Source organism: Moschus berezovskii, chromosome 22, assembly GCF_049115385.1.
Source record: "Moschus berezovskii isolate FMDL1 chromosome 22, NW_MosBer_1.0, whole genome shotgun sequence".
Taxonomy (NCBI): Eukaryota; Metazoa; Chordata; class Mammalia; order Artiodactyla; family Moschidae; genus Moschus; species Moschus berezovskii.
The window spans coordinates 10,448,008-10,467,707 of NC_142481.1; the positions used below are offsets into that span (position 1 = coordinate 10,448,008).

A 19,700-nucleotide genomic window follows, 5' to 3' on the forward strand; every position below is an offset into this window, starting at 1 on the left:
GCTTCTTGGCCGCGCATCCCCGCGCGCCCTGTCCTGGTAACGGCCCGCCCCCTCCGTCCCTAGCAACCGGCGCAGCTAGCCCAGCGGCTGCCCAGAGTACACACAACACGGGCGACCGGTCTGGCCTGCCTATCTGCAAGCCTTCTTCCTGGAAGTCTGAGATCCCTTTGAACTATGGGGGACTCTCCACCTGACCCCGAGCCCCCTTCTCAGCCGACCTCCAGCCGTAGGAGCTCGCAGGTCTCCGAGCAGCGGCGCAGTCGGGAACGCACCAGGCCCCCCATCTCGCCCCTGGTCCCCGAGGAGCTGCAGCAGATACCGCTTGACCCCCGGATCCTGCACGGCAGTCAGGAGGCGCTGTCGAACCAGAACAACCTCCGCGGCTGGCCACAGAGGGCCAGCCTGACCCCAAACGAGAACCAGGTTTTTCATGGCGAGGACCCTTACGTGAACCCGGGCTTTCCCGCAGAGGTGCAGCCCCAAGCTTACCTGAGCGAGGGCAGGCTCCAGGCCAGCCACAACGCCAGCCTAATGCAGCAGCTACAGCAGGGTGAAGGCAACCTATTCCAGCAACTGGAGTCTGCCTACCAGGGGCCCCCGGCAGACCTCCTGGATCAGTTCACCATGTACCAGAGAGAAGACTTGCTGTTCACCCAGGGCACCCAGCATGGGCCCTACATGAGGGATGACCCCACTCTCCAGTTCTCACCCTCTGAGCTGGGCTTCATGGCCTTCAATATGGAGCTGCCCGAGCCAGAACCTCGCGAGCTGGCCGTGCAGAACGCCAAGGCCTACCTACTGCAGACCAGCGCCAACAGCGACCTCAGCCTGTTAGAGAGGGCCCCGGGAGTGGGGCGAGGGAGGGACTCAGGCAGGGAGAGACCTCAGCCAAGGCCCCACCTCCTCGTCTAGACGAGATTGCTCTTCACTGAGAACCAGCGACCACTCTGGGGGCATCTAACTCAGACTGGGAGTCGGGGAATAAATAACAACACTAGTTAGCATTTACTTACCAGACTGTGCCAGCAATTCACAGGTTAACGGCTGGTTCTCATGGCTGAGCTTAGCACATCTGTTCCAATTTTGAAAGAAAAGTGAAAGTCGCTCAGTCCAGTCTGAGACTTTGCAACCCCATGGATTGCACCTGCCAGGCTCCTCTGTCTATGGAATTCTCTAGGCAAGAATACTGGAGTAGCTAGCTATTCCCTTCTCCAGGGGATCTTCTCAACCCAGGGATTGAACCCAGGTCTCCCACATTGCAGGCAGATTCTTTACCGTCTGAGCCACAGGGAGGGAAACAGACACAGAGAAATTAGGTCCCACGTCCACATTAACACAGCTTAGCCATGGTAGATCCAGGATTTCAGCACAAGTGATTTGGCTCCTGAGGCCCTGTTATCCACTAACATTTCCTGCCTGAGACAGGCATTTGCCAAGGCCGTGTAGATGCAGTCATAGCCCCCCACCACATCCTCTTGAAGCTGACACTCTAGTGGGAGAATGGACAATAAATATAAGGTGATAACAGCTAAGGTGAGTGATAGGGGAGAGCAAGGGGAATGGGAGTGGATGTTAAATAGTACAAGGTCAGGGAAGGCCTCTCTGAGGAAGTTGCATTTGATCAGGAACCTGAAAGAGGTGAGAGAGAGCACCGCGTGGGTAAACTGGAGGAAGAATTGTCCAGACATAGGACACAGCGTAGAGGCTTGAGAGCTTGCTAAGTCTGAGGAACAGCAGGGAGGCCGGCGTAACTGGAACCAAGGGAAGAAGCAGGAGAATGAGAAAAGAGTTGGGAGAAATAGCAGGTCTTGCTTAAGCACAAAGCTGACCCCCAGCCCTCCCATGCTCAGAGCCTGCCGTGGCTCACCAGCGCCTTCAGAAGAAGGTTCCTGCTTCTCAGAACAGCCTTCAAGGTCCTATGTAATTCAACCCCTCCTCCCTCTCCAAACGTCATCTCTAGTCACCTCCTACCTCAAATCCTAGAATCTAGTCAAAATTAACCTCAAAATAACCCACAGCTCTTCCCCAATAGCGCCCAGCCCTTGGGAGTTTCAAGGTCCCTTAATGGGTGTTTTCTCTTTTTTTTTTTGGTCATGCCACGTGGCTTGCAGAATATCAGTCCCCTGACTGGGGATTGAGCCTGGGCCACAGCAGTGAAAGCCTGACTTCTAACCAGTAGGCTACCAGTGAGCTCCCTCAAGTCCCCTGTTGAAAAGCTCGCTCTCCTCCTTACCCTTGCCAAGTCAAGGATGGCTCTCACCCACAACCAGCTCTGCTGCCAAATGGTTGCACACTGAAGAGGCCTAGACACATCTGATTTGAAATTAGGCCAAGTGAAAGTGAAAGAGGAGTTGCTCAGTCATGCCTGACTCCTTGTGACTCTACAGACTGTAGCCCCGCCAGGTTCCTCTGTCCATGGGATTTTCCTGGCAAGAATACTGGAATGGGTTGCCATTTCCTTCTTTAGGGTATCTTCTCAACCCAGGGACTGAACTCGGGTCTCCCGGATTGCAGACAGACTCTTTACCGTCCGAGCCACCAGGTGGCTCAGAAATTAGGCCACCTTGGTTTTCAGTCCTGGCTCTGCTACCCCTGGGTGACCTCATGACCTCAACTTTTCTAAGCTTTAGTTTCCTCATCCGGAGAGTGAGGATCATAATTTTCTCTCGGGTGTATGTGGTGAGAATTCAACATTGCTCTCAAGGGCCCAGCACAGTGCCTGACTCAGGCACTACGAATGAAGTGAATGGAAGTCATGCCGGTACTGTTAACACTCCAGCCTCCTTTCCCCCCTCAGCCCCTCTTCCTCACTCTGCTCCAGCCACAATGACCTCAATATTCCTCCAACACGCCAGGCACACCCTCAGCTCAAGATCTTCACACTCCATTCTCAATCATGTCATCCGCAAACCATGGTAGTTTTGCTTCTTCCTTTCTAAAATTTTACATTTTCTTTTTCATGTCAGATTTCATTGGCTGGGATCGCCAGTGCATTTTATAGCAGTGGTAAAAGAAGGCTTCTTCCTTTCCAGTCTCATAGGGGAGTTATTCAGTCTTTCACCATCACACTTGTTGTGTGCTGTAGCTTACGCATGTCTCTTTATGAGATTATAGAATGTTGCATTCTATTCCTAGTATCCTAGGGTTTTAAATATCATGAGTGGATACTGAATGTTAGTTTCTCTGCACCTATTGAGGTGATCTCGCATAATCTCTTTTAACATGTTAATGTGATGAATTAATTTTTTACCCTATTTTTCTAATATCGGTACAGTCTAGCATTGTTGTTAGCCCATTTTAATCATGGTGTGTCACCCTTTAGGGGCTTCCATGGTGACTCAATAGTAAAGAATCTGCCTGCAAATGTAGGAGATTCAGGTTGCATCCTTGGGTTGGGAAGATCCCCTGGAAAAGGAAATGGCCCACAGTATGCTGCTTTTTTTTTAAATTTATTTTTTTATTGAAGGATAATTGCTTTACAGAATTTTGTTGTTTTCTGTCAAACCTCAACATGAATCAGTCATAGGTGTACATATATCTCTTCCCTTTTGAACCTCCCTCCCATCTCCCACCCCATCCCACCCCTCTAGATTGACACAGAGCCCCTGCTTGAGTTTTCTGAGCCATACAGCAAATTCCTATTGGCTATCTATTTTATATGTGGTAATGGGACTGATGCTAAAGCTGAAACTCCAATACTTTGGCCACCTCATGCGACGAGTTGACTCACTGGAAAAGACTCTGATGCTGGGAAAGGTTGGGGGCGGGAGGAGAAGGGGACGACGGAGAATGAGATGGCTGGATGGCATCACCAATTCTGTGGACATGAGTTTAAGTGTACTCCGGGGGTTGGTGATGGACAGGGAGGCCTGGCGTGCTGTGATTCATGGGGTCGCGGAGAGTCGGACACGACTGAGTGACTGAACTGAACTGAACTGAACTGAATGTAAGTTTCTGTGTTACTTTTTCCATACATCTCATCTGCTCCTCCCCTCTCCAAATGTCCATAAATCTGTTCTCTAAGTCTGTTTCTCCACTGCTGTCCTATGAATAAATTCTTCAGTACCATTTTTCTAGATTCTGTATATATGCATTAGAATATGATATTTTTCTCTTTCTGACTCACTTCACTCTGTATAATAGATTCTAGGTTCACCCACCTCATCAGACCTGACTCAAATGCATTCCTTTTTAATGGCTGAGTAATATTCCATTGTGTATATGTACAACAGTTTCTTTATCCATTCATCTGTCAATAGAAATCTAGGTTGCTTCCATGTTCTAGCTATTGTAAACAGTGCCACAATGAAAAATGGAATACATGTGTCTTTTTCAATTTTAGTTTCCTAAGGGTATATGCCTAGGAGTGGGATTGCTGGGTCAAAAGGGGTTTCATTCCTAGTTTTTTTAAGGAATTTTCATACCGTCTTAGTGGCTGTATCAATTTACATTCCCACCAACAGTGCAAGAGCGTTCCTTTTCTCCACATCTGCTCTAGCATTTATTGTTTGTAGACTTTTTGATGATGGCCATTCTGACTGGTGTGAGGTGATATCTCATTGTAGTTTGATTTGCATTTCTCTAATAATGAGCAATATTGAGCATATTTTCATGTGTGTGTTAGCCATCTATATGTCTTCTTTGGAGAAATGTCTGTTTAAGTCTTTTCCCCACTTTTTGATTGAGTTGTTTGTTTTTCTGGCATTGAGTTGTATGAACTGCTTGTATATTTTGGAAATTAATCCTTTGTCAATTGTTTCATTTGCTATTATTTTCTCCCATTCTGAGGGTTGTATTTTCACCATGCTTATAGTTTCCTTTGCTGTGCAAAAATTTTTAAGTTTAATCAGGTCCCACTTGTTTACTTTTGTTTTTATTTCCATTACTCTAGGAGGTGGGTCCTAGAGGATCTTGCTTTTGCCTATGTTTTCCTCTAAGAGTTTTATAGTTTCTGGTCTCAAATTTAGGTGTTTAATCCATTTTGAGTTTATCTTTGTGTATGGTGTTAGGAAGTGTTCTAATTTCAGTCTTTTACATGTAGCTGTCCAGTTTTCCCAGCACCATTTATTGAAGAGGCTGTCTTTGCGCCATTGTATATTCTTGCCTCCTTTGTCCAAAATAAGGTACCCATAGGTGCCTGGGTTTATTTTTGGGCTTTCTATCTTGTTCCATTGGTCTGTGTTTCTGTTTTTGTGCCACTACCATACTGTCTTGATGACCATAGCTTTGTAGTATAATCTGAAGTCAGGAAGGTTGATTCCTCCAGCTCCATTCTTGTTTCTCAGGACTGCTTTGGCTATTCAGGGTCTTTTGTGTTTCCATATGAATTGTGAAATATTTTGTTCAAGTTCTATGAAAAATGCCTTTGGTAACTTGATAGGGATTGCATTAAATCTGTAGATTGCATTTAGTAGTACAGTCATTTTCACAATATTGATTCTTCCTACCCAGGAACATGGAATATCTGTCCCTCTGTTTATGTCATCTTTGATTTCTTTCATTCAGTTCAGTCGCTCAGTCATGTCCAACTCTTTGTGACCCCATGGGCTGCAGCATACCAGGCCTACCTGTCCACCACCAACTCCCAGAGTTTACTCAAACTCATGTCCATTGCGTCGGTGATGCCATCCAACCATCTTGTACTCTGTTTTCCCCTTCTCCTCCTGCCTTCAATCTTTCCCAGCATCAGGGTCTTTTCCAATGAGTCAGTTCTTTGCATCAGGTGGCCAAAATATTGGAGTTTCAGCTTCAACATCAGTCCTTCCAATGAATATTCAAGACTGATTTCCTTTAGGATGGACTGGTTGGATCTCCTTGACTCTCAAGAGCCTTCTCCAACACCACAGTTCAAAAGCATCAATTCTTCAGCGCTCAGCTTTCTTTATAGTCCAACTCTCACATCCGTACATGACCACTGGAAAAACCATAGCCTTGACTAGGTGGACCTTTGTTGGCAAAATAATGTCTCTGCTTTTTAATATGCTGTCTAGGTTGGTCATAACTTTTCTTTCAAGGAGTAAGCGTCTTTTAATTTCATGGCTGCAGTCACCATCTGCAGTGAGTCTGGAGCCCAAAAAAAGAAAGTCTGACACTGTTTCCACTGTTTCCCCATCTATTTGCCATGTGTGATGGGCCCAAATGCCATGATCTTAGTTTTCTGAATGTTGAGCTTTAAGCAGACTTTTTCACTTTCCTTTTTCACTTTCATCAAGAGGCTTTTTAGTTCTTCTTCACTTTCTGCCATAAGGGTGGTGTCATCTGATTATCTGAGGTTATTGATATTTCTCCCAGCAATCTTGATTCCAGCTTGTGCTTCTTCCAGCCCAGCGTTCCTCATGATGTACTCTGCATATAAGTTAAATAAGCAGGGGGACAATATACAGCCTTGATGTACTCCTTTCCTTATTTGGAACCAGTCTGTTGTTCCATGTCCAGTTCTAACTGTTGCTTCCTGACCTGCATACAGGTTTCTCAAGAGGCAGGTCAGGTGGTCTGGTATTCCTATCTCTTTCAGAATGTTCCACAGTTTATTGTGATCCACACAGTCAAAGGCTTTGGCATAGTCAAGAAAGCAGGAATAGATGTTTTTCTGGAACTCTCTTGTTTTTTCAATGATCCAGAGGATGTTGGCAATTTGATCTCTGGTTCCTCTGGCTTTTCTAAAACCAGCTTGAACATCTGGAAGTTCATGGTTCACATATTGTTGAAGCCTGGCTTGCATAATTTTGAGCATTACTTTGCTAGCGTGTGAGAGGAGTGCAATTGTGCGGTAGTTTGAGCATTCTTTGGCATTGCCTTTCTTTATTAGTTTCTTATAATTTTCTGTGTACAGTTCTTTTGTCTCCTTAGGCAAATTTATTCCTAGATATTTAATTCTTTTCGTTGCAATGGTGAATGGGATTGATTCCTTAATTTCTCTTTCTGATTTTTCATTGTTAGTATATAGGAATGCAAGTAATTTCTGTGTATTCGTTTTGTATCCTTTTGTAACTTTGCTAAATTCACTGTTTAGCTCTAGTAATTTTCTGATATTATCTTTAGGGTTTTCTATGTACAGTATCATGTCCTCTGCAAACAAGGAGAGATTTACTTACTCTTTTCCAACGTGGATTATTTTTTATTTTTTTTTTCTTCTCTGATTGCTGTAGCTAGGACTTCCGGAACTATTTGAATAATCCCACAGTATTCTTGACTAGGTAATCCTATGAACAGAGGAGCCTGGTGCCCTACAGGCTTTCCATAGGGTTGCAAAGATTCGGACAGGGCTGAGCAACTAAACAGCAACAACAGCATCCTTTTAAGAATGCTAGGTACTACTTGCTTAGATTTCAGCATAAATAGTTCTAAATGAGATTGGCATGGACTTTCCCCTTCTCCTACTTTCCCTGAGTTCTGATATCAAGATTATGTTAGACTCATGAAATGTCTCAGGACTTATGTGTATGCTGTTCCCTCCAACTGAAACACTCTTCCTTCTAATATTTGCACAGTACACCCACTCAATGAATAAAATCATTCAGATCTCAGCCTAAAAGTCACCTCAATGAGGCTCTCCCTGGCCTCCCTATTTAAAACTGCAAACCATCTCCTATCCCTGGCATTCCCAATCCCCATTCCCTGCTTTGTTTACTTCCCTATAACTACACACTTCTGTATATTTTGTCTATTTTGCCCATTTGGTTAATATCTGTCTCTATCACCAGACTGTCAGCTCCATCAGGGCAGGGACATTTTATCTGTGGTGTCCCCAGTGCCAGGGACAGGGCCAGATACACAACAGCGAGCTCAGCAAGCTGAGTGATCAGTGTCCCCACCTCCCACCCCCCTCTCCCTGAGGCAGGTACGAGCACCTGGTGAACCTGCTGACCAAGATCCTGAACCAGAGGCCGGAGGACCCCTTGTTCCTCCTGGAGCCGCTGAACCGCACCACTCAGTGGGAATGGTTCCACCCCAAGTTGGATACGCTTCGGGACGACCCGGAGATGCAGCCCACCTACGAGATGGCCGAGAGGCAGAAGGCACTGTTCAGCCGGAGCGGCGGCGGTGAGGGCGAGCAGGAGATGGAGGAGGAGGTGGTGAGTGAGCCAGCGGGGAGGGGCGAGCGGCAGAAAGAGCCGGAGTGGTGGGACTGGTCACTGAGGGCCTTGAACGCCAGGCTAAGGGGTTTGGGCTTTCTCCTGAGGAAAGTTGTAGAAACCTGACTCCAGCGCCACGTGGAGGTAGAGGCAGGTTTCTCCTGCCATCCTTTCCTTCTTTCTGCAAAATAACTGCTTCGTGGATATTTTCTATGAAAGCTGCTACCTTCTGGAGTTTTTCAACACTGAATGTGCCTCCTATCTCCTGGACTCAGTTTCCTCTTTTGCAAATTGAGACTTGCTAACAAATCTTCCACCCACGACTCATGAACATTCTACTATCCTTGGAATATTTAATTCCATGATTTTCTTTCCAGCATTGTGTTCAGTCACTCAGTCATGTCTGACTCTTTGTGACCCTATGGACTGTAGCCCGCCGAGCCCCTCTGTCCATGGTATTTTCCCAGCAAGAGTACTGGAGTGGGTTGCCATTTCCTTCTCCAGGAGATCTTCCCAAACCTTGGATTGAACCTGCGTCTCCTGCGTTGGATGGTATCTCCTGCATTGGATAAGCATTGGATGATGGCTTAAAATCTGGCTGAAATGTTCTTTCACTCGTTTAAGAAACATTTTGGGGGGACTTCCCTTGTGGTCCAGTGGTTAAGACCCCACTCTTCCAATGCAGGGAGCACAAGTTCCTTCCCTGGTCAGGGAACTAAGATCGTGCAAGCCCTGTGGTTCAGCCAAAAAGAAAGAAAGATAAAGAAACATTTGTTGAGAACTCTCTGTTTATGATAATTCTGACATCTCCTAGACTTAGGAGTGTAGGCTCATTTCATCCCTGAAGCAAGTGCCATTTATTATTCCTATTCATGGAGGAAGGACTTAGAGGGCTCAAAACTACAAAAGACAGGACGAAGAAGGCAGGACTGTGTCCTCCAAAGCCTCGGCTATCATCTCGGCCATCTCTGCAGATGCTGTTGGTCTGTGCTCACGTCTCATGCTTCTGAAATTCTAGGATTCGGGCCGCAGTGGGGTGAGATGCTGAGAGAAACGGGAACAACAATCTGACCAAGGAATGAGCCCTTGGGTGAGCAGAGCGCAGGTGGGAATCCAAGTCTTAGACACGAACAGTTTTACCTGAAAATACGGTTTTAAATTTTAGATCAGCAGTCGAAGTCTCTAAGGAGGCTGCACCGCCTTAGAACTGCACTCTTCCTCCCCAACTCCTCCAGATCGCACCCATATCTATCTCCAGTCCCTGATGGCCCAGCCTCCTTAGAACGCTGTGCCTTTGGAGTCGCTCCACCCCCGACTCCGCCCCCTGAAATATAATCCTGAGGGAGGCTCCGCCCTCTTCGAAGCCAAGTCACTAGAGGCCCCACCCCTTAGAACTTGGAGGCGGGGTTTTTTGGTCGCTGTTTTTTTGATGTTTGCTTTTGGAGCTGGAGTTTTTAATATGAGGTTTGTAAAAGGACAAAATTATTGCGGGTATCTGTGGCCTGTGCATGGTTCTAGGAAGAAAATCGAATTTGTTATTCAGCATTTTGTATTTATTTTTCTGTATGAGGGGCTCTCATTCCTCTCATTTTCTCTTTCTTTCAAATGGAAAGAATTTCTTTTATGATCCCCAACAGCATTTATGGAAAAACTGTCCTTTCCCCTGCTTTGAAAATGCCACCCCTGCCATTCATTTACAGCTGTATGGACTCCAGTCTGTTTCTGGAGTCCCTGCTTTGTGTCTTGCTCTGTAGATGGTTTTCTGTTCTGGGACTCTCTGCTTGTTGTGTACAACCGCTGCATGGCAGATTTGGCTGTACAGTGGCACAAGGCTCCCCCTCACTGCACCTCTGTTTTGAAACGTTCTAAAGAAACTTTAGTATTATTCTTTTACTTGTTTGTCAACAGAGATCACTTTAAGACAGGAAATAGTTGTCACAGAAATGAAGATGAGTAGCTTAGACAAGATAGTTTTTCTCACAACTGTCAGTCAGGTGCAAGCAGTCTAGGGCTGGCAAGGTGGCTCCCCAGTGAAGGGATACTGAGGGCTATCTTCTCCCCTCTCTCTCCCTCATCCCTCGCCCTTACTGCATCCAAACCAAGAAAGCACCTTTCAGGATCATAGGAATCTGGGATAAACCCTATCTCTGACCAAGGCAATCAGTAAAGCTCACTTTGGGCTTCAGGGACTTGGCTCAGGCAGTCCAGTAGAACATTTCATTGCTTCACTGTGCTGAGAGTGGGTACAGTTGGGGCAGCATTTCTGTGAGATCATGGAGAGTCCCAGCGCTTCCCTCCCTTCTGTTCTGCTACCATCATGTTGATGCTTGATACCTTGAGTTTATCACTTCATGTTCGAACAATGATTACTACAGCCTCAGACATCATATTTCCACACCAGTGCCCTGAAAGGGGAGTGGGGAGCTCTTCTCAGTATGTCCCCCCCCTTTTTTTTTGGGTTGAGCCATGTGGCTTGAGGGATAGTTGTTCCTTGGCCAGGGACTGAACCTAGGCCACAACAGTGAAAGGGTTGAGTCCTAACCACTGGACCACCAAGAAATTTCCTCCCACCCACTGACCCCCTTTTTTAAAAAATCCAGGGAGCAAGGGAATTCCCCAGCAGTCTAGCAGTTAGGACTTGGCCCTTTCACTGCTGAGGGTGCTGGTTGAGTCTCTGTTTGGGAAACTAATATCCCACAAGCTGGGCAGTGCAGTCCAGTCAATCAATCAGTCAATCAGGAGCCCCTCAGAAAATCTCTGCTTGCATCTTATTGGCCAGATTGGGTCACATGACCATCCCTGGCTGCAAGGGAGGCTGGGAAAGTGACTGTGGAGCTTCTCCACTTCTCCAACCTGGAGAAAGCAAGCAATGGAGAAGGGGGTTGAGGATGGTCCTGATTCAGTGGACTGAACCCAGCGAACCCAAGGGCAGGAATGTAGCTGGACCCTAGGCCACGCTGGCATTCAGAGATTCCCCTCTGCTCCTAATTTTTTAAATTCCATCCAGTTGCCAGTAGGAAATCTTTTCCCCCAGATCATAGATAGGATCTTCCTGGAAACTGGGAGAAAGAAAGAGGAAGCTTCCACAGTTAATAGAGGAGTTAAAGAGTAGAGGCTAAGGCTACGGCCTCTGGAGCCAGACCAACCTGGGTTCAAACCCAGCCAAGCCAACCCACAGAAGTAATTTCTAAGCAGGGGGACGCCAGCTGTGCATTCCTCTCCACCCAGTTACAAATTGCAGAGGGAGAGAAGGAGAGCCTGAGCTGCCATTTTGTCCTCACTTGCTCCAATCAACAGTGACCAGAGGGCAGGGTGACATAATTTGATCATGGCTGGTGAGGCCACTCCATTGCCAAGTGGATGGAAGACATTCCCAGAAAGAGGGTGATGGCCACTGGCTCATGGGCCAGGCACACACTCCAAAGAGAGTTTCCTTTGCTCATTCGCTTAGCATCCCTGCCGGCAGCACAGTGAGTCTGAGGATTCTGTTTTGACTCTGTCTCACTGAGTTGCTGGTGTAAATGTCGATTAGGCAAAGAAGCTTTTGCCCTGTGTTTTAGATTGTGGGAAACTGCCAGAATCACTTTCAAAATCATGGTGTTCCTCCCATAGAGTATTAGTCAGGGTGTGCCATGTCGAGCTGAGATAACAAACAGGCCAGAGGCTTAACATCACACTGTTTATTTCTCACTCACACTACCTACCCATCCAGGCTGGGCTAGGAGGCTCGGCTCATCAGCCGCTTGAGATGAATGGTGATGGAGATGCCACCATTACTCAGGCTCCCACAGTTGCAGAGCAGGAAAAACAAGGCATAGCAAACCCCACACGGGTTCTTATAGCTCCTGCCTGGGTGTGACCCGTGTCCCTTTCACTCCCATTTCAAGCGGTCAGAGCAAGTGACACGACCACTCCCGAATGCGCAGGGGTGGGGTGGGAATGTGTAATCCCCCTGTGGCATGGGACTTCTAACATTTGTGAATAAGAAAACAGTCTAGCATTCATAGAAAGAAAATGCAGTACTTGTTCCTTTTATTAATAACACTGAGCTCACAAATGGAGCTTTGAAGAAAATGGAAATGCATTATACAACTTTAAGAAAAAAAACTCAATATTTGTCCCCAAATCTTTTACATCAGTTATACAATTTAAGGGCTTCCCAGGTGGCTCGGTAGTAAAGAATCTGCCTGCCAATGCAGGAAATGCAGGTTGGATCCCTGGCTTGGAAAGATCACCTGGAGGAGGAAATGTCAAGAACTCCATGGACAGAGGAGCCTGGTGGGCTACAGTCCATGGGGGATGCAAAAGAGTCAGACACAACTGAGCAATTGAGTACTCACGCAGGTATAATTTAAGCATCATCCTTCCTTGGCACATATTCCCCTACATCAGTGGCCAGAAATGGTTGTGTGAGCAACTGGGTTACCGAGTAGTTTAAGTCTCTGGACTCTAGGAGAGTCAGCATGGGGAGCAGGGCTTCAACCCGGTTCCCTCTGCCTTCCGCTCCCTGCCCCACCCCGCTGCAGGCTGAGACCGCGGTGCCAAACATCATGGAGAAGGCCTTCTACTTCGAGCAGGCCGGCGTGGGCCTGAGCTCCGAAGAGAGTTTCCGCATCTTCATGGCCCTGAAGCAGCTGGTGGAGCAGCAGCCCATCCACACCTGCCGCTTCTGGGGCAAGATCCTGGGGCTCAGTCGCAGCTACCTGGTGGCCGAGGTGGAATTCCGGGAGGGCGAAGAGGAGGCGGAGGAGGAAGAGGCGGAGGAGATGACGGAGGGCGGCGAGGGGCTGGAGGCGCACGGCGAGGAGGAGGGTGACGACGACGACGACAAGGTCATGGACGTCATCCCCAAGCCCGCGTGGAAGCCGCCGCCCATCATCCCCAAGGAAGAGAGCCGGACCGGCACCAACAGGTACCTGTACTTCGTGTGCAACGAGCCGGGCCGCCCGTGGATGCGGCTGCCCCACGTCACGCCGATCCAGATCGTGCAGGCCCGCAAGATCAGGAAGTTCTTCACGGGTTACCTGGACGCGCCGGTCATCAGCTACCCGCCCTTCCCGGGCAACGAGGCCAACTACCTGCGGGCCCAGATCGCCCGCATCTCGGCCGCCACGCACATCAGTCCCCTCGGCTTCTACCAGTTTGGCGAGGAGGAGGGCGACGAAGAGGAGGAAGGTGGAGCCGGGCGCGACTCCTACGAGGAGAACCCCGATTTTGAGGGCATCCCGGTCCTCGAGCTGGTGGATTCCATGGCCAACTGGGTTCACCACACGCAGCACATCCTGCCGCAGGTGAGGGCGGGGCTCCAGCCGCCCGGGCCCCGGTGGGGGTGGGGGTGTAGAACCAGTGTGAGTCCGGAACCAGCTATACCGAGCACCTGCTGGCAGCGAGGCATCTGCGCTCGGCAACAGTCCTCCATGCATCCAGCCATTCATTCATTCAACAGGTGTTGGCTGACAGTCCCCAGTCAGAAACCTTTGGGACCAGACGCCTCTGGGAATCCCAAGTTTTTCAGATTCGAAAATGGTGACACTGGAATTCCCTGGTGCTCCAGTGGTTAGGAGGGGCTTTCCCCAGTCACTCAGGGTAAAGAATCTGCCTGCAATGCAGGAGACCTGGGTTTGATCCCGCATGGGGAAGTTCCTCTGGAGAAGGAAATGGCAACCCACTCCAGTGTTCTTGCTGACTCCAGGCTTCTGGGGGCCAGGGTTTGATCCCTGGTCAGGGAGTTAAGATCTGACAAGACAAGTGGCATAGCAAAAAAAGCAAAAAGTACTTATAAAAATAAGAGTACTTTAAAAATACACAAAAATAAAAAGAGGACACAGTGCACATACCATATATTACCTAACACGTCAAGGAGGCACTGGGGCTGCAGCCCGTTTTTAAAGGTGTCACTATTCCTGCAGAAACATTGAACAGCCTCTCATCAGTCAGGCCAGGATTGCAGCCAAATAACTCATGAAAAAACTTTTGGTTTTCAAAGCTTTCCAAATTTCGAAAGTGTGGATAAGAGGTGGTGGACCTGCATTTACTGAATGCCCAGTTTGTCTGAACTTTACATACATTTATTTACCCATTCAAGGAAGCACCTGTTGTGTGCTAGGAACTTTTTTATTCATTATCTTATTCGATGAATATTGATTATGGGCTCCGAATAACCGCTTTTGAGGTTGCTATAATGGCCATTCCCATTCAGTTGCTGAAACTGAGGTCTGCTGTATGCTTGGCACTTAGGTTCATGCATTCATTCAACAAACGTTTACCGACTCTTCAGTACTTCCTTCAACCCAGCAATAATCCGATGCGAGAGGCACCCATGACACCCCCATTTCACAGATGAGCAAACAGACCATCATATGGGCTGCTGAATGTCCACTCCACGATGACAGAGATGTGGGGTCTCGTTTTCTCAAGGGTGTAACTCCAGCACCGGGAGCACCGCGTGTATGCAGCAGGTGCTCCTTAAATATACAGTATTTGAATGGCTGGCTGGCTGCCTAAACGGAGCCCACAGAGGCTGAGGGAGCAGGGGCTCTCTTGGCCCATTCTCCCCCGCCCGCCTACCTGTGCAACTCACCCTGACCTTTCCCCACACCTGGGTCCCCAGCGTCCTGCCTGGCCCTTCGCTGCCTCCCAGGGAACAGAGCCCGGGCTGTTCCCTGGGGCTACCAGCTGACCTCCTCCTCCCCACCTGCAGGGCCGCTGCACTTGGGTGAACCCTTTGCAGAAGACAGAAGAGGAGGAGGAGTTGGGGGAGGAGGAAGAGAAGGCAGATGAAGGCGTAGAGGAAGTGGAGCAGGAGGTCGGGCCCCCGCTGCTGACCCCGCTCTCAGAAGACGCAGGTAACATCCCCAGGCACAGGCCGGTGGAGCCTGGGAGAAAGGGAGGGGAAGCAGCTCTCTGAGCCTCTGTTACATTCTCATCTATAAAATGGGCAGCCTATGGGGTTATAGGAGCATGTCCATCTTGTGAGCTGTGTCTGGCCCACGCAACGGCCCAGATGGTGACACATGGTCTTTCGAGTCCCATGGCTTGGAAAAAGGGAGCGAGAGCTAGGGCGGCCTCCCCAAAGCGGGCAGGACTTGAGCTGGATGTTGGAAGACTGGATAGGAATTTCCTGAGGCTGGGACCTCAGGTACCTGAAGGGAGGAAGGAGGAGAGGCTGGGAGTGGGTGAGCAGGTAGAGTGGGGATGTGAAAGCGGATTTCCAGGAGTCTGGAGCCTGTACCCCGTCCTCTGAGCCCTGGTTCAAACTGATGGCCAACCTAGAAGGGGAGTCATCGTGGCTCCCCTGTCAGGGGCCTCGGGGCTCACTGCCACCCCACACAGGAGGTGAGGTAAGTGTCTCCGTTGCCTGGGCGTGATCACTGAGGCTCAGAGAGGTGGAGTGGCTTCCTCGGGCCACACAGAAAGAGTGGTCAGAGCCAGGGTTCAAACACGGAAGCCAGGGCTGTTGGTTCCCACAGCTCCCTTCACGCCCTTCCGCTTCCTCCCCCTTTGCTCCCTCCCATCCTTCTCGCGGCCTTCCCTTCTGGGGGCTGTGCATTGCAGGGGGCGGGGCGCTGCAGCCTAGTCTCTGACCTGCCTGGTGCTCTCTGCTCCCTACAGAAATCATGCACATGGCACCGTGGACCGCCCGCCTGTCCTGCAGCCTCAGCCCGCAGTTTTCGGTGGCGGTCGTGCGCTCCAATCTCTGGCCAGGGGCCTATGCCTACGCCAGTGGCAAGTAGGTCTTCTCCTAGTTTTCCCCAGCAGAGGGCGCTCCTACAACTTCCTCAGAGTCTGGCGCGGTGGGACAACCCACCAGGGTGGGCAAAGATCCGATCGACTCCTTTCAAGAAGCCCCTAAGGGCTGATGTCTTCACTCAGAATCCAGGAGTCCCACTAGGATTAAAATCCCAGACCAAGAAATCCCAAACCAAGAGGGTGTGAGCCTCTGGGATGAAAGAATGGAGGATCAGAAAGGGGAAGGAATTGACTCAGGGTCACACAGCACCTTCAGGATTCAAACCTGGATATCTGACCCCTCTGGCCCAGGGTTCCGTGCTGTATGAGGCGTGGTGCCAGAGAGGACTCAGATGTCCCCTTTGGGGTGGCCTTTAGAGGGACAGAGTCTCATCTCTGGGGAAGCTAACTCCCCTAAGTCTCCTGGGCAGTTCTTCCAATCTGAAGGGTCTTCTCTCTATGGGCAGAAATCTTCCCCACCAGGATCCCCTCACCGGTCGTTTCCAAAAGGTCTGCAAGCCAAAGTCACTTCCATATTCTCCCACTTCAGCTACACACTCCAGACAGTCCCTCCGCCTCTCATCAGGTACAGCGCGGCTTTTCTGCTCGCGGAGAATGCACTTACCAGCGCTGTCCACCAGATGGCACGATGACTTCTCATAGCTTTTCCTTTTCCATCTCAACTGTGAACCCGCACGGGTTCGCTACTGGGATTCACAAGGAAAGGTGGGATTTCATGTAATCTTCATAATTTATCCACATTCTTGGCAACTTCTTTTTCGCCTCCAGAAGCGTGGAAGAGACATACTTCCTTCTACCAATGCCCTTCTGGCCACACCCTGATTTGCCAACATTCCTCTGAAAGCAAAAGATCCAAACTTGGAGCTCCTCTCACCCACCCATCCTCCACCCCCGAGTCCCCAACCACCCACCATCCACCACCCAGTGAGGCATCCCGCTATCCCCACTTTGTTCTTTATAAAAGACTCTGGAATGTCACTGTTTGCCAGCTGTATGCTGGGCCCCGAGCACTTTGTTGAAAAAGCAGATATGAATCTGGGAGCAGGCAGAGGAGGCATAGCTGTCAGCTGCACATGGAGCCTCACCCTCCCTCACCCCCGGCCCCACCCCAGTCAAATATCCGGCTCTAAACTGAGAGAAGTACCACTAGAAGAGTGGAGGGACAGATGACAGCTCACAACTGTCATGTCTAGGGATCAAGGAAGGATTCCTGGGTAAAGCAGTCTCGATATGAAATCTTTGAGGGGAAGAGAGAAGTAACTAGGGGACATTCCCCTTCTTCTTTTATTTTTTTTAAACAATTCAAATCAGACTTATTCATTTATTTTGGCCAAGAGACTTTCAGGATCTTAGTTCCCTGACCAGGTCCTGGCAGTGAAAGCCCTGTGTCCTAACCACTGGACCTCCAGGGAGCTCCCCAGGAGGACATTCTAGACCAGAGCTTCCTAAACTGCGAGTGGACAGGACGTACCAGGGGCTCTGGTTCAAGCTCAGTTTCTGGCCCCCTAGGTCTGGGTTGGAGCCCAAGACTCTGCCTTCCTAGCAAGTGCAACCTCCTGAGTGAGGCGCTGGTTCCCCAGGAGCCAGGGCTGGCAGAGCTCAGGGGTTTCCGAGGAAGCAGTGATTTTGAAGCCTCCGACGAAGCGATCTGGGGGAAAAGGATTCTCGGGGAACAGCAAGGCTGTGAAAATAAGGGCAAATCCAAACCGCTCCCCAGGGCTAGCTCGCTGGCTCTCTCCCGGCCTCTCAGTCTCTTCCCTTGCCTCCCAGTTACTCCGCTTTGCTTCACCCATTACAAGTCTGGGGAGAGGCGAGTTGGTGGGGCTGGGACCCAACCAATCACGTCCTTGTTCATTATTAGTCTCTTCCCTCTAGAATGTGGGCACCACAGCAACAATTCTAATTCTTTTTTTTTTTTTTTGACATTGATTTGTTTTTAATTGAAGGATAATTGCTTTACAATATTGCTTTGGTTTCTGACAGCAATTCTAATTCTTGTCTAATTTGTTCACTGCTAGGCTTCCACAGTTAGACCAGTGCTGGCCAATGTATATAAAATATGAGCCACATATGCCATTTTAAATTTTATAGTAGCCACATTCAAGAAATAAAAGTAGGCAAAATTCATTTAAAAATGTATTCAATTCCAAATATCCTAAATATTCTTATTATAACATGAAATCAATAATGTAAAAATTGTTAATGAGCTACTTTGTATTTTGTTCATACTGTCTTCAAAATCTGGAGTGAAGGTTACACTTGCAGCAGATCTCAATTCGAGTGCTGAATTTTTTTTCCACACCTCGCAACCAGTGGGATCTTAGTTCCCCAACCAGAGATGGAACCCACACCCCACTGCATTGGAAATGCAGAGTCTTAACCACTGGACTGCCAGGGAAGTCCCTTAGGTACTAAATTTTCATCAGAAATACTTGACCTGTATTCAGATTTCACAACATTTACAGTTGAAAAAATAGATTCACGTGCCCAGGTTGTCCCAGACATACTTGGATGTCTTCCAATAAATGAAGTATTGGTTTTATAATTTAGATTAATTAAAATTAAATAAAATCTACACCATCCAACAACAGCAGAACACACATTCTTTTCAAGTGCATATGGAACATTCCCCAGGATAGACCAAATGATAAATTTAGAAAGATTAATCATACAAAGTATCTTCTCTTACTACAGTGGAATAAAATTAGAAATCAATTAAAGAAGGAAATTTGAGGGACTTCCCTGGTGGCACAGTGGTTAAGACTCTGAGCTTCCAATGAAGGGGGTGCAGGTTAGATCCCTTCGGGAAGCTAAGATCCCACAGGCCTTGAAGACAAAAAAAACCAAAACAGAAAATAGGAGCAATATTGTAACAAATTAAATCAAGACTTAAAAAAAAAAATAGTCCACAACAACAATAACAAATCTCTTAAAAAAAGGAAATTTGGGAATTTCACAAGTATGTAGGAATTAAACAGCATAATCCTGAGCAATCAACAGGTCAAAGAAGAAACCACAAGTGAAATCTGAAAAGTAAATAAAATTCGAAGTTCAGTTCCTCCCTCTCGCCACTTCAGGTGCCCACCAGCTAAGTGTGCTGCTAGACATTGCGGCTCCGGACACAATCTGGCAGTTAGGAAGATGCCCAGTAAATAATGAAAGAACAAATGAACAGGGAAACCTGGTGGGCACATTGCATTCTACCGCCCACAACTCTGCAGGCATGCTGTGCCTACATTGGGTCCCACCTTTCACAAAAGTCCAGGCTGGGGTCTTTCAGGGAGGTCTTGCCAGCATCTCTCTGCCCCTCCAGGAAATTTGAGAACATCTACATTGGCTGGGGCCACAAGTACAATCCTGAGAACTTCAACCCGTCCCTGCCAGCCCCCATTCAGCACGAGTACCCCAGCGGCCCCGACACTATAGAGATGAGCGACCCCACGGTGGAGGAGGAGCAGGCCCTGAAGGCTGCCCAGGAGCAGGCCCTGGCAGCTGCGGAGGAAGAGGAAGAAGACGAAGAGGAAGATGAGGATGAGGACCAGGATGACTGAGGCCCCCTAGCCCCCTTCCTCAAGCAGGGAGCCAGCAGGTTTTCCCTTGTACAGAGTTATAGCTTGATTTTTTTCACCGTCGGTTTGCTTTTTGCCTTTAGAAGACAGGGGCAGAAGAGGAAGACAGCTGCTCTAAATAAAATAAAATTTCCCCAGGGCATTTGGGTGAGCCGCTCAATCATTTGTTCAGCACATCTGTTGACAGGACCTCAGAGGCAGGACTGTAGCACTTTGCTGTGAACCCAGACATTGCCCAGCATAGTCTCTCCCACCTGTTCATTTATTCCTTCATCTGGCCATCAAACAACTCTTGAGGTGCCGCCCC

The 19,700-nt window shown here is 48.6% G+C and overlaps 1 protein-coding gene across 1 annotated transcript; it reads left to right on the top strand.

Annotated features, from left to right (window-relative positions):
• Positions 1–174: 174 nt before the first annotated feature.
• Positions 175–19,666, top strand: RSPH6A (radial spoke head 6 homolog A). The gene is made up of 6 exons (XM_055411063.2): positions 175–830; positions 7,841–8,075; positions 12,602–13,366; positions 14,776–14,920; positions 15,687–15,804; positions 19,138–19,666. Exons 1-6 carry the CDS (start codon positions 175–177, stop codon positions 19,373–19,375), a joined length of 2,157 nt encoding a protein of 718 aa, XP_055267038.2. The 3' UTR covers positions 19,376–19,666.
• The last annotated feature ends 34 nt before the right edge of the window (positions 19,667–19,700 follow it).

What these genes read in the sequence shown, in the direction of transcription:
- RSPH6A (XM_055411063.2), top strand. Translation starts at nt 175, where the DNA reads ATGGGGGACTCTCCACCTGACCCCGAGCCCCCTTCTCAGCCGACCTCC. An exon ending in GCCAACAGCGACCTCAGCCT is followed by an intron (nt 831 to 7,840) that starts GTTAGAGAGGGC and finishes TCCCTGAGGCAG; the next exon opens with GTACGAGCACCTGGTGAACC. An exon ending in CGCAGCACATCCTGCCGCAG is followed by an intron (nt 13,367 to 14,775) that starts GTGAGGGCGGGG and finishes CCCCACCTGCAG; the next exon opens with GGCCGCTGCACTTGGGTGAA.